Genomic DNA, 13,509 nt, shown 5'->3' on the forward strand with positions numbered 1-13,509 from the left:
ACACAGAATATATCACCATTAATTGCGAAACAGAAGGAAAACCCAGGATAGATGTGCAGACCAGTATATTGCCTTCCGTACATATCCCGTTCACAAATATCCTGAATTAAAGAGCTGTCTGAATGGTTCTTTAAAACACAGAGTACTTTTTTGTAATTTTTTTTCAAATAAGTAAAACAGATTGGAAAATGCCAAGTTGAAAACTTATCCTGAACTGATGAGTTCCAACAATGGTGAAACCGTGTTACATGTAGGTATGAATGCTGGTTGAATACTATCCAGTCTCTTCCTGGCTAGTGTCTAGGGAGTAGCATCAAATCTTCCAACCTTCCTCGTTATTTTAAATAATTTAGAGGATTTTCATGGTAATTTGTTGCTGATTTTGGGCACTGTTGCTTTGGTTGATGTTAGTAAATGAAGATTTCAATAGAGTCATCGTCCTGCGTTGATCTATGACATACGACCACTGTATTCTCATAGACCCGTCATGCTGTGGGTGGGAATGGGTTAACAGCATGTTTCTCCCCATTAGAGCCAGAATTAGTAACGTGTAATAAAAGGCTTCATCCGTGTAACAATTAACATGTCAAAGTCCCACCAGGGTGCATTGTGAATGAGATTATCTGAGTTGTTTTTTTGTTCTCTTGCAGAACTCAAGCCCTGGCTGTCTAACTTCACGTACGGCACCGTACAGGACTTCTCCCAGGTGGCGCTGGACGTCAACAGGAACCAGCTGATTGTAGGCGCCAGGTAATATTATCACCTATATTTACCTTGAATTAGTATACATGTAACACACAGCGTTACATAAATCAGTTTGCGATTCTATGTAGCAGCTGTGTCCTGTGTGACTGCTCCTAATTGGCTCTTTCGTGAAACGCAGAATGTGTTGTCCTGGAGAGATCTTGTCGCTGTGACAGTCTGGTGACAGCTCTTCTTATTGCAGTGTCAGTGTGTTAGCTGTGTGTTGTATGTGTGGGTGTTGACGTGTCCGCTGCTGACCCAGCAACTATCGCTGTCCTGCGGATACATACACATCAGACCTGCCTTCTGGTTTTGGACCTGTCGGCCCTGAGCCAGGAAAGATTAAGCGGGTTCCCGTGTGGGGCTGAATACGGGCGTCTCTTGTGACTTCTGATTAATCACATAATCTCCAGTTTGCTGAAAGAGCTCAATGTCCTGTGATACTGTATCTAGATACAGACAGGTACCGGATACATGAGCAGAAATACAATTACAGGAGTGGGTTCTGCTTTATTGCTCTCTTTCTGCTGTGTCAGTGTAAAGGAATGTTAAATTCTACATGGAATAACATTGCCCCCAATAAAGCACTCAGAAGTCATCCATAACGCCTTGTTTTTTGGGATGGCCATAGCCCAGACCTAAGGTGGCAGAAACACAAGCATTGCTCTCTGCACTCTTTATACATAAAGTTTATTTTGTTTTAATTATTACATTAATCGTTATGGCCAGATAGACTTTACTTCACAATGTATGTGATGTTTCAGACAAACGCTTAATCCACCCCTAAAATGCCCAGAGACAATGGGGTACAGACACATGGACCTCCATCAGTAATGCAAGTAAATGGAGATGTAAAAGCATATAGGCTAATCTTTATTATTATTAATAGCCTAGAACCCACTTTGTGTCCCACTTCCATGTTATTCATTCTGCTTAGTAGCAAGAAAATTGGGTAAAATAACGTTTACTGGGGTGGGGGCGGGGCAATGTTGTGTCGTAACCTACCTCTCCAGATCCAGCCGGCACCATCCAGAAGACACAAGTGCTAAATGCATAAATATTCATACCGCCACGAGATCTCAGAACGGAACAGGAGAGAAGAGATTGATCTGAGATGAGGCTCCTGCTCCGGGAGAAGGAAGACAGGAAAGAGGAGATTGCCTCGATATGAGGCTCCTGATCCAGGAGTAGGAAGACAGGAGAGAGGAGATTGCCTCTAGATGAGGCTCCTGGTCCAGGAGTAGGAAGACAGGAGAGAAGAGATTTTCCTCGATATGAGGCTCCTGGTCCAGGAGTAGGAAGACAGGAGAGAGGAGATTGCCCCGAGATGAGACTTCTGATCCGGGAGCAGGAAGACAGGAGTTGCCTTGTGTTAATGTATATGGCAAAGAATCTAAACTGGTTTATGTATTCAGAAATTAGGATGCAAAAAGAAATACAGTGAAGTATTCTATATTAATGCTGTAACACATTATTATGACACAGATCGTGACAGCTTTCTTCATAAAATGCAGATGTTCGTGAAGTAAAAGTCAAAATAAATCCAGTTCCAGTAGCGGATCCATGCCGGCCGGCTCTGTATCCGCCTCTGTGGAAGTTTGTAGATTGCAGCTTCCGCTTCCTGTCCTGTTACATCTCCTCATGTGAACCAATCACATCACACCCCTGTGACTGATTGAGGAAGGGATCAGTCATCTGCTGATGGGGCTTATAAATCGCCAGCGCAAAGAGCTGTTCACGTCTGTGTGTTCAAATGCGCTAAGGTGCACTGTATATACAGTATGTGTGTTATATACAGTCTGTTACTGTATGCTCATTCTGTGTACTGTGTATATGATGTGTTATATTGTATCTGTATGATGTGTGATACTGTTACTGTATCTGTGTATATGTTGTGTTACAATGTATCACTGCATATACAATATGTATATGGTATCTCTGTATATACGTTGTGTTACACTGTATCTCTGTATATACGTTGTGTTACACTGTATCTCTGTATATACGTTGTGTTACACTGTATCTCTGTATATACGTTGTGTTACACTGTATCTCTGTATATACGTTGTGTTACACTGTATCTCGGTGTATACGTTGTGTTACACTGTATCTCGGTGTATACGTTGTGTGATACTGTATCACTGCGTATACGTTGTGTTACACTGAATCTCTGTGTATACGTTGTGTTACACTGTATCTCTGTGTATATGTTGTGTTATACTGTATCTCCGTGTATACGTTGTGTTACACTGTATCTCGGTGTATACGTTGTGTTACACTGTATCACTGCGTATACGATGTGTTATACTGTATCTCTGTGTATACATTGGGTTACACTGTATCTCTATGTATACATTGTGTTACACTGTATCTCGGTGTATACGTTGTTTTGTACCACTGCGTATATATTATGCTATATGGTATCTCTGTGTATACGTTGTTACACTGTATCTCCGTGTATACGTTGTGTTACACTGTATCTCGGTGTATACGTTGTGTTACACTGTATCTCGGTGTATACGTTGTGTTACACTGTATCTCGGTGTATACGTTGTGTTACACTGTATCTCGGTGTATACGTTGTGTTACACTGTATCTCGGTGTATACGTTGTGTTACACTGTATCTCGGTGTATACGTTGTGTTACACTGTATCTCGGTGTATACGTTGTGTTACACTGTATCTCGGTGTATACGATGTGTTACACTGTATCTCTGTGTATACATTGGGTTACACTGTATCTCTGCGTATACATTATGTATATGGTATCTCGGTGTATACGTTGTTTTGTACCACTGCGTATATATTATGCTATATGGTATCTCTGTGTATACGTTGTGTTACACTATATCACTGCATATACGATGTGTTATACTGTATCTCTGTGTATACATTGGGTTACACTGTATCTCTGTGTATACGTTGTGTTATACTGTATCACTGCGTATACATTATGTATATGGTATCTCGGTGTATACGTTGTTTTGTACCACTGCGTATATATTATGCTATATGGTATCTCTGTGTATACGTTGTTACACTGTATCTCGGTGTATACGTTGTGTTACACTGTATCTCGGTGTATACGTTGTGTTACACTATATCACTGCATATACGATGTGTTATACTGTATCTCTGTGTATACATTGGGTTACACTGTATCTCTGTGTATACGTTGTGTTATACTGTATCACTGCGTATACATTATGTATATGGTATCTCTGTGTATACGTTGTGTTACACTGTATCTCTGTGTATACATATTGTTGTATCACTGCGTACTGTAGTGTGAGATGGATACAAGGATGAAGTGCGCTGCTCAGTGTATTTGCTCTCTGTGGCCCTGGGATCCTGGGACGTGTTATCTGGAGTTCTGAGTCAGTCATGTAAAGAGTTTGATTAAAGCCAACACATTGCGAGGAGACAGGAAGCCGGAGATCAGAGTGTTCAAATTGCTCTGTAAAATATTCATCATCCCGTGGGGCTTGTTCTGCTTTATTATACATCACGTTAAACGCTCCATCGTTATGAATGATCAGTCTGGCAGCAGGCGGGCGCAGGGCACTGCGTCTCTGGGTGCCTGTGCTGGGGGTAGGTCTGACCTCTGCGGGATGTATATAATAACTGCTACATTGTGATGTGAGCACAGGACAGACTAGGGATTAGTATGGGAGTAGGGGAACTAGTGGATCTCTGTGAGTACTCTCCATCATATTGGGGTCACTCATAGTGATCCTTATACACCTGTTAGGGGCACAGGTTAATGTGCCCCCACCTACCCTTCATCCAGCAGTTCTCATTAGACTGTTGTGCTGCAATGTGTTTACATCCAAGTCTTACAGATGGAGCAGAACTTATTGCAGTGAACAATGCACCATGGCTGAGGAATAAGTGTAAAATCTGGGCCGTCCTGTGACAGATCTCTGATTAATTTAGCTCTAAGTAGCTTAGGATATTTTGAGATATCTAAGAAGAAAATCTGAACCATAGCACTCTACTCACTGCAATACATTCTGCTCCATCTGTAAACACTTAGCAGAATCTCTTCCATACTCTCGAGCTTCCCACATAATTTTAATGTGCTGCGCTGAAGTGATTGGTGTTAATAAAAACTCTAAATCAGATGATTCAGCCCAGGTTACTGCAATAATTGTGGGTGGGAGGAGATTTGGGAATTCAGGGACCAGAGCACTTGTGGCTGGATGGGGTTATGTTGATGGGTGATTGTATGAATTTCTTAAGTGAAATGTGAAAAGTGAAATGTGTCTACTATAAATACTAAGCTATTGTTGAAGCCTTCATCTGTGAGATGTGAAGATAAACTTATATAGCTACCGGGAGCGTCATTTAAGGGTATTTATCTGTTACAAAACTTTCAGTGTCTCCCGTTTCCATTCACCCAACAGTTTGGCTGATTTATTAGGGGTGTAAATCTCTATCGGTGGAGAACACAAGTATTTTTCCCGCCGCTTATTTTTGCTCCACCCAATACAACAATGGATAATCTCTGTCGGCAGAAAGATTCTCTTCATGGTGAAGCCGATGTAACAAGTATCGCGACGGGAATTATAATACTTGTTCTGTTATCACCATCTCAGGATACCAGCTGAAGATCATTAGGAGAAATTCTTAGTTCATTGAAGCATTTTTTAATGTATAAGGGGTTTACTTATTAAACTATTGTTATGTAAAGCGATATGCACATTGAAGCACCGCTGCTATTTACTATCCTGGGGTTAGGGCTTAGTGGACCCTGCATACACAGGTAAGGTAACGCCATTCTAAAACCACAACAAAAAGCTGCTTAGTGAATTACTAAAATTGCAGTCCCCATAGAGTTTTATGGGGTCTGCGGTAATTCACGAAAAATAGGGCGATGTGTATTAACCTCTTCATAAAATGTGGGATGACCTTCGTCTGGGGAACCTGCTGTTTTCACCGGATTTATGGCTGATCACACTGTCATAAATGATTTCCTATTTTTATATTTTTTTAATTTTTTTTTACCTATTTTTTAACATTTAGTTTTTTGTTATTAGTGGAACTGGGCTTTCAGTTCCACGTATCACGTACGCCCATAACTACAGAGACTGGCCAGCGGAAGGCTCACAGCTTCAGGTATATGTGTTTGATACTTTGTATCATCATCCAATACTGTTATGAAGAGTAACGCACTCCAGCCTTCCCGCACCCACAAAGTAGTGGTGTAGTGTCTTCTTTTGTTGTGATTTTGGAATATAATGTGTATGCAGTGATACTATTAACACAATGTATTTATGAATAACAAAGATATGAGTGTGACACTATCACGTTTCTACGTTTCAGGAACTACCTCTTCAGGCTCAGTCTGTTTAACGTCTCTCTGGTTCAGGTAAGTGCTCTCATCCTGCAATCTACGTTTTATATCTTAGTTGTAGAAACTTCCTCTGTGTTCGGACTCAGTCAAAGCAGTTTCTGAAAATGAAATGATTTGCAAATATTTGGTTGAGCCTAATACCTGAGATTAAGCGTTTGTTTGTAGAGACTTCAGCCAGTAGTTCTTTGTTGTTCAGGATCAGGAAACTTGTGTGTGTCCACTGTTCTCAGACAGTGGTATTCTGGGAGTTGTAGTTCCACTATAACTACAGAGTCCCAGGTTACAAGCTTCCATACATATGAACTTGTTGTATTGCGGAGTTTAAGAGAGAGGCTGGTCATGAAATACAGAAGTGAAAACACTTATTGTAAAACTGTGCAAATTTCTTACTTATAAACGGCATCCGCTGCAATATCTCTCCCTGAGTGAAGTGTCCTCTCTATGCTGAGAACACAGAGAATTCTGGGATAACCTTCATGCTTTACTCTTATAGTTTATTTCATAATAAATTTACCTTGTTATATATAAAGATAAAGAGGTAATCGTGTATCCTGTATCACACGTCGCTCATAACCAGGCAGTTTAATTATTCTTGAAGTCTGAGATGGAGTTTCATAGGAATATGGCAGGGAGTGGTGTGTAAAGCTGACATGACATAGAAGGAAAAGTCAGACTCAGTGGTTCACTGTGTCACATTCTCTCGGGGAGGGGGGTTGCTGCATACTTCCACAGAGTCTCCTTCTACCCTCTACTCCTGGAGGTCTCAATGACATTTCAAATTAAATTTAGAAATACTGAGCTTGTAGTCTTTCCCTTGATGACTTCCTCCACCATTCCTGAGATTCCCCTGACCATTCCTTATGCCACAATAACACCCACCTCACACGCCTGAGTATGCTGTGACTTCGCCCTTCTCCTCTGGTTCTCTCCGGGAAGGAGTCTGTACAAGAAGGGTGCGCTTAGACAGCTAGTGTTAGCTTTAGCAGCAAGAAAATGTGCTTTAAAAAAATCCCACTTCTTTCTGTAAATTTGGTTGCGTCACAAACCTGCCATCGTTCTCGATTCCCTCATATACACAGCCTTACCCACATTGACTACTGTAACCGCTTCTGAATTCCTTATCTGCTTCTGCTCTGTGATTGCACTGGCTTCTATTCCTGTTACTCCATCACACTTACCCTCCTTATATCACCGGCCCAGTAATGACCCCTCCTCACATCACATTATTATCTGTCAGGACTTCTCCTGTGCTGCACCCCTTTCACTTATAAAACACTTTCCCAAATTTGCATTATTCAGATGCTACTTAAAGCTGCACTACCACCTAGTAAAATATGTTATTAAGATGCCCTTTACCCTAGTAAGACATAATGGCCGCATCTTTTACCGAACAGAGCCGACAATTGAGCTAAACAACTTAAAATTGCAGCTACGGAATAGGGGGTGAATAGGACCACTCACTAGTTTTTGGACAGGGTTATAGATAAGAGGAATACGGAACGGGGGCTACGCCGTGTCTGTTTTTCCTGCAGCACCAGCTAATATTTGATAGGTGGTAGTGCAGTATTATACCCCTGGTACCCTAACCAGTGTTTGCATCTCCCAGGTTTTCCTGCGCTGTTGTCACACCAGGATCTTCTCTGCCAAATTGTAAATGTCTAAAGAGATGGAAATAATAACAGGTCCTCTGCAAGTTCCTTGTGAGCGATCGATAGACGTGCGCCTCTGCGAAATTCTTGTATGTTTGTGCGCTGTGCGGTACTCCGCGTACTAAGATTTTAGCTTGAGTAATTTTCCAGCTGCTTTTCTGTGTTTATAGGAACGCCAGCCCCCGGATAATCCTTAACACAGAGGCCACCAAGGCTGCTTTATATAATAGACACGGCACTAATTGGCCCAGGAAGATTAAGGGAAGGCACACGGCATCCTAATAAATATGTTACAGCTCTGCCGCCTTCCAGAGATATTGAAAACTAATGTAATAAATTCTCTGGTGCTTTTGTTACTAGACCCTTTGAAATAATTCCTCACAAAGCTAACATGTCAGTGCCAGTGTGCTAAGTGACTGACTGTCTCCTGTACGCTGGTATCTTAACCCTTCTGTACCCAGAGGACGGTAGAACACACAAGATTAGCCATGCAGCAGACTTTACAAGTCTTGTGGTTTGCTCACAACTCGATTAGGAATATGGAAAAAGAGGTCCCTTCGGCAGAGGGGTTTAGTTTGCATTTCAAGAGCTGGCTGACCCTGGCGTAGCTGTAATAAAGCCACCTATAGATCTTCCCAGAGCAGCGGCCTAACGTGTAAACAGTGCAGAGGACTGTGGGAACAACAGCCAGGAATGCAGCAAATCCTCTGCTACAAGCTTATCCATTCAGAGCTTTGTCTATTGGTGGATTGGGAGATGAGAATAATATTGTATCTATAAGGACAGACTAGACAGGGCGATAGGACCTTAGCTATACTGCCCTGTTTACCGCCTCCAATTCCCTTTGTCTGGGGGTTTGTAAACTGCACCTGCCCCCTAAAGGGCTTTTGGAAAGTGTTTTTCCAAATGCCACAGGTGATTACGGGAACGTACGCCCTGTGTCACCCTGCACTGCGTTAATAAGGCGAATGCAACTTTTGTTTTGTATCAAAATTGTATAACAGATGCTGTTACTATATTGTTTAAATAACCATCCATTGGCCACAGACCCAGGAAGATCTGACCATTCTCGGCCCAGAGAGGAATGTACAGTGAGATTAGCAGTGTTTTGTCACAGTTATTTATCATTTTTCAGACATCAACCTGACAAATGTCATCTAGGAGATATTTGAGCACTGAGATTTTTCTTAGACCTTCACCATTGTCTCACCAGGAAACAGGAGTTGTAAACCAAGGATGCGCACAGTCAGCTGACATTAAACTGACATCCCTGTCACGCCACAGCGCCTCTGCTGCGCACGGCGCATTTACTGTAGCATTACCTTGTGTGTCTGGGGAATTGTCGTACTCCATTCACTTTAATGCTTCAGCGACTGAGCGTATCCTTGTGTTCCAGCATTGCGGTTACTTGGCCAGGAGATCTAAAGCACCCGTGTGACCTCGCCCTAAACTGGGCTCATTTATTGAACAGATGATATAAAAGGAAACTTTTATAACAATTAATTAAATGAAGTTAGTTCAGCAAAACTAATACGTTTGATCCTGCAAGACGGATCATTCTGCTTATTACAATAACCTGGGCTAAAATAATAACTTTATGTTTACAAAAAATAAGTTTTATATTAATGATTTAAGCCAGTTTGGTTTATAGGCGGAACTAGCAAGCTGTGGGCCCCAGTGCAGGGAGGGGGGAACCGGGGCCCCCGATCCTCTCCATCTGCCATGCAGCGGGTTCTATTATCTTCATGGGCCCCCGGTGCACAGCACCTGCTGCACCAATTGTAGGTCCGCCACTGGCCAGTTGAACAGTAAGTACCTACAATGGGTGTCGTTACCTGATTGGCCATGTGAATCAGGACATATATCTTTAAAGTCCTAACTCTCTGTTCTTTAGTTCTTTACATGAATTAATTCCAACTTGTGTCAGGTCAGTCCCAGGTCTCCCATCGCAGCTAGGGCTTGGGAAAAACTTGTCTATAAAAGCTGTGTGCAGGGAAGCCTTTACCCCATATACAAGCATAGCATTTCATCATGTTAGGACTGACCAGAAGTGGAAGACTTGGCGGGAGTTGGACAGCTTAACTTGTATTGCAATATGTTGAACTAACACTCCCTGCTTTAGAAAAGTAGAACAGAATTAGAAAATAATTGTGTATTTGGTGAGAGCAGAATTTACATGTTTTTTTGTGTGAGATACTATATATATATATATATATATCTCACACCCCAGTCATCCTCCTGGAAGCTGTATGTTTAGAGATTGAGTCACGGATGATTGACATTCTGACCACAGACTGATGACGCCTCCGTGTGTGATGTACACAGGTGGGAATGTGTGCCTCCAGGTGATGGACTGTACTTGGCTGTGCACACCTGGGATATACTGTCTGTCATCAATGTCACATGGTAAACATAGACTATAGTACATCATTCACTAGAACTCCACTCCTTCCTGTGGGTTAGTGTAGCAGTGCTGCTGGAATCGCCTCTCTGACATGCCCCTAAAGGGGTTTCTTAAACGTATGTTTTTAGGGACTATTGGGTCTATGCATCAAACTATGATGAGCCATTAAAACAGAGAAAACAGCAGTTTTTTCAGTTAATGACCATCACAGAATGCATCAAGGGCTTATTTCAGGAGAAATCAACGATTTCCCCATAACCCACTTACGTTTGTCTTCGCAGTCCCCAGAGATTACAATGCATGAAGCTTTGCGTTGCGCAGACAGATAACGCCATCTCAGGATAGCGTTACCTGTCTTAATATAGGTTCTGCTGAAGCCTCTCTGGCTTTGCAGAATCTGTTCCAGTGGAAGTGCTGTGCGCATGCGCTAAGATGCCGGTAAATAAGAAAAATAGATTGCAGCAGTGGAGTCACTTTGCCAGAGGTCCAGAGTAGGGATGTGCACCGGCGACTTTTGAGGTCTCGTGTTTTGTGTTTTGGATCCGGATTTTCGTTATTTTTGAGGTTCGGATTTGTCTCGCAAAACACTTGACGAAAGGTCTCGGTTCGGATTTAAGGTTTTGGATTCGGATTTTTTTTGAAAAAAACATAAAAAGTTTAAAAATCAAGTTTTTGGGCTTATTTTCACTCCTAGGCTATTATTAACCTCAATAACATTCAATAACAAGCATTTCCACTAATTTACAGTGTATTCTGAACACCTCACAATATAGTTATTAGTCCAAAACGTTGCAACAAGGTATCTTTCTGGACTGCGTAGAGGAGTGGGTCACCACAATATATATTAAAAACCCTGAACTTTTATGATTCGCACCAATAAATGTACCTGGACTGCGTAGAGGAGTGGGTCACCACAATATATATTAAAAACCCTGAACTTTTATGAATCGCACCAATAAATGTACCTGGACTGCGTAGAGGAGTGGGTCACCACAATATATATTAAAAACCCTGAACTTTTATGATTCGCACCAATAAATGTACCTGGACTGCCTAGAGGAGTGGGTCACCACAATATATATTAAAAACCCTGAACTTTTATGATTCGCACCAATAAATGTACCTGGACTGAGTAGAGGAGTGGGTCACCACAATATATATTAAAAACCCTGAACTTTTATGATTCGCACCAATAAATGTACCTGGACTGCGTAGAGGAGTGGGTCACCACAATATATTAAAAACCCTGAACTTTTATGAATCGCACCAATAAATGTACCTGGACTGCGTAGAGGAGTGGGCACTGGGCACCACAATAAAATATATAAAAAACCTTCAACAGATCTGCATTACACTACACATACGGCTGCTCCTCCATCCTCTCCATCATATACATGTTGGAGTTTTAGCGTGTGACAACCTCTTGTTTTTGATAATGTCAGTGCATTTTGAATATTTTTCAATTTGCCCCACACCACTGAATGTACTTTATCTATGATACGCATCTATCTATCTTGACTGCGTAGTGTGGTGGCCCCGGTACACAATTTGGTACCGAGGCCACAATATAATTAAAAAACCCTCCACGTGTCAGAATTCCACCAAACAAGTATCTGGACTGCATAGTGGGGTGGCCCCGGTACCCAATTTGATACCGGGGCCACAATACCTCCTCCAAACATGGTACAGACAATTCGTCATTGAGATCCCAGACAGACAGGGTCAAAGTGTTATTGTTTGACTTTGTAAACCCAAAAAACTGTCCCTGTTGCACATAGTCGTGCAATGAAGACTGACTTTTTCATTTAAAGGCACGATCTTTCAAGTGTAGTGTTTGTAAGTCTAAGTCATATTATACTTTTGGTAAAATTGGTTTATTTTGTTCCTCTTTATGGTAATTAGTAATAGAATTAAAGTATGAAATAGAATTAAAGTATGAAATAGAATTAAAGTATGAAATAGAATTAAAGTATGAAATAGAGTGGTATATAGAGTTGTAGTGTGGTATAGATAGAGTGGTCCACACAATATAATAATAATAAAACCCTCAACTGGTCTGAATTCCACCAAACAAGTATCTGGACTGCGTAGTGTGGTGGCCCCGGTACACAATTTGGTACCGAGGCCACAATATAATTAAAAAATTGGGCATCAACTGTCACCGTTGTTTAATATCTGATACACCTAAATATGGACTGCACAGTGGAGTGGCCCCGGTAGTAAATTTGGTGCCGGGGCCACAATACCTCCATCAACCCTCTAAATCCCACTCCACTGATGGCGGACACCGGGCGCACGTCTAACACCAACATTGCAGTTACAGCCGCAGTTATACGCTTTGCAATAGGGTGACTACTATCGTATTTTGTGGTCATGGCAAACGACTGTTGGACGGTCAATTGTTTTGTGAAAGACTTAGCAGTCTTACGACTTCCCCTCTGGGAAGATGACCGACTAACAGCAGCAACAGCAGCAGTGGCAGTAGTAGGCGTACCGCTGCAGGATTCCTCGGATGAATCCCGTATTGAGGAGGACTCAGTCTGGCTGCTGACTTGGGCTGCAGGACTGAATTTGATGGAGATTGTGGAGGAAGTTGACGAGGAGGGTGTTGCTGGTGTGTATCCAACTGGACCACGGGATTTAGGTGTCCCTGTACCGATGAGGGTCCTAGCCCCAGTTCCTGAACTAACCACTGAACTATGAAGGTTATTCAGGTGACGTATAAGGGAGGATGTTCCTAGATGGGCAAGATCCTTACCCCTGCTTATTTGAGCTTTACATAAGCTACATATGGCCATACATTGGTTGTCTGGATTTGGATAAAAATAACTCCAGACCGAAGAGGTGCATTTTTTGGTCTTCTGACCAGGCATGACGATGGGCTTTTTCATCCCATGGACATCAGCTGTTTCCCCCCCTGGTGCCTCATTTACAATAACCACATCACCATCCTCATCATCAAGTTCCTCCACAGCGCGAGCTACATCATCAATAGCCTCCTCCCGAGCCACCTCTTCCCGTACAGTGATGGGAAGGTCAGGCTTGACAACCACCAACATCCTTGGACTCGCCTTGTGGATTTGTGATAATTTCTCTTTAGAAGGCAGAGTTGTTTGCTGTTTTGTTGCTGACAGCATAACTCTCTCCAATTTTTTGTAGGGGGGGGGAGGAGGAGGAGGGCTAAGATCCGTGGGTGAAGCTGAACCACTAGTCATGAACACGGGCCAGGGCCTAAGCCGTTCCTTGCCACTCCGTGTCGTAAATGGCATATTGGCAACTTTACGTTTCTCCTCAGATGATTTAAAGTTTCTCTTTTTGCTACTTTTTCTTAACTTGGGCTTTTTGGATTTTACATG

General features: G+C 42.2%; 1 protein-coding gene across 6 annotated transcripts in view; it reads left to right on the plus strand.

Annotated features, from left to right (window-relative positions):
* SEMA5B (semaphorin 5B) overlaps positions 1–13,509 on the plus strand; it is a 279,879-nt gene that overhangs the window by 178,036 nt on the left and 88,334 nt on the right. For all 6 annotated transcript variants that reach the window (XM_075181160.1, XM_075181164.1, XM_075181163.1 and 3 more), the window contains 2 exons: positions 651–750; positions 6,070–6,115. In XM_075181160.1, coding sequence (XP_075037261.1) covers positions 651–750; positions 6,070–6,115 — 146 coding nt within the window. The remainder of the gene's footprint in view (positions 1–650; positions 751–6,069; positions 6,116–13,509) is intronic.

Source organism: Mixophyes fleayi, chromosome 7 (genome assembly GCF_038048845.1).
Source record: "Mixophyes fleayi isolate aMixFle1 chromosome 7, aMixFle1.hap1, whole genome shotgun sequence".
Lineage (NCBI taxonomy): Eukaryota > Metazoa > Chordata > Amphibia > Anura > Limnodynastidae > Mixophyes > Mixophyes fleayi.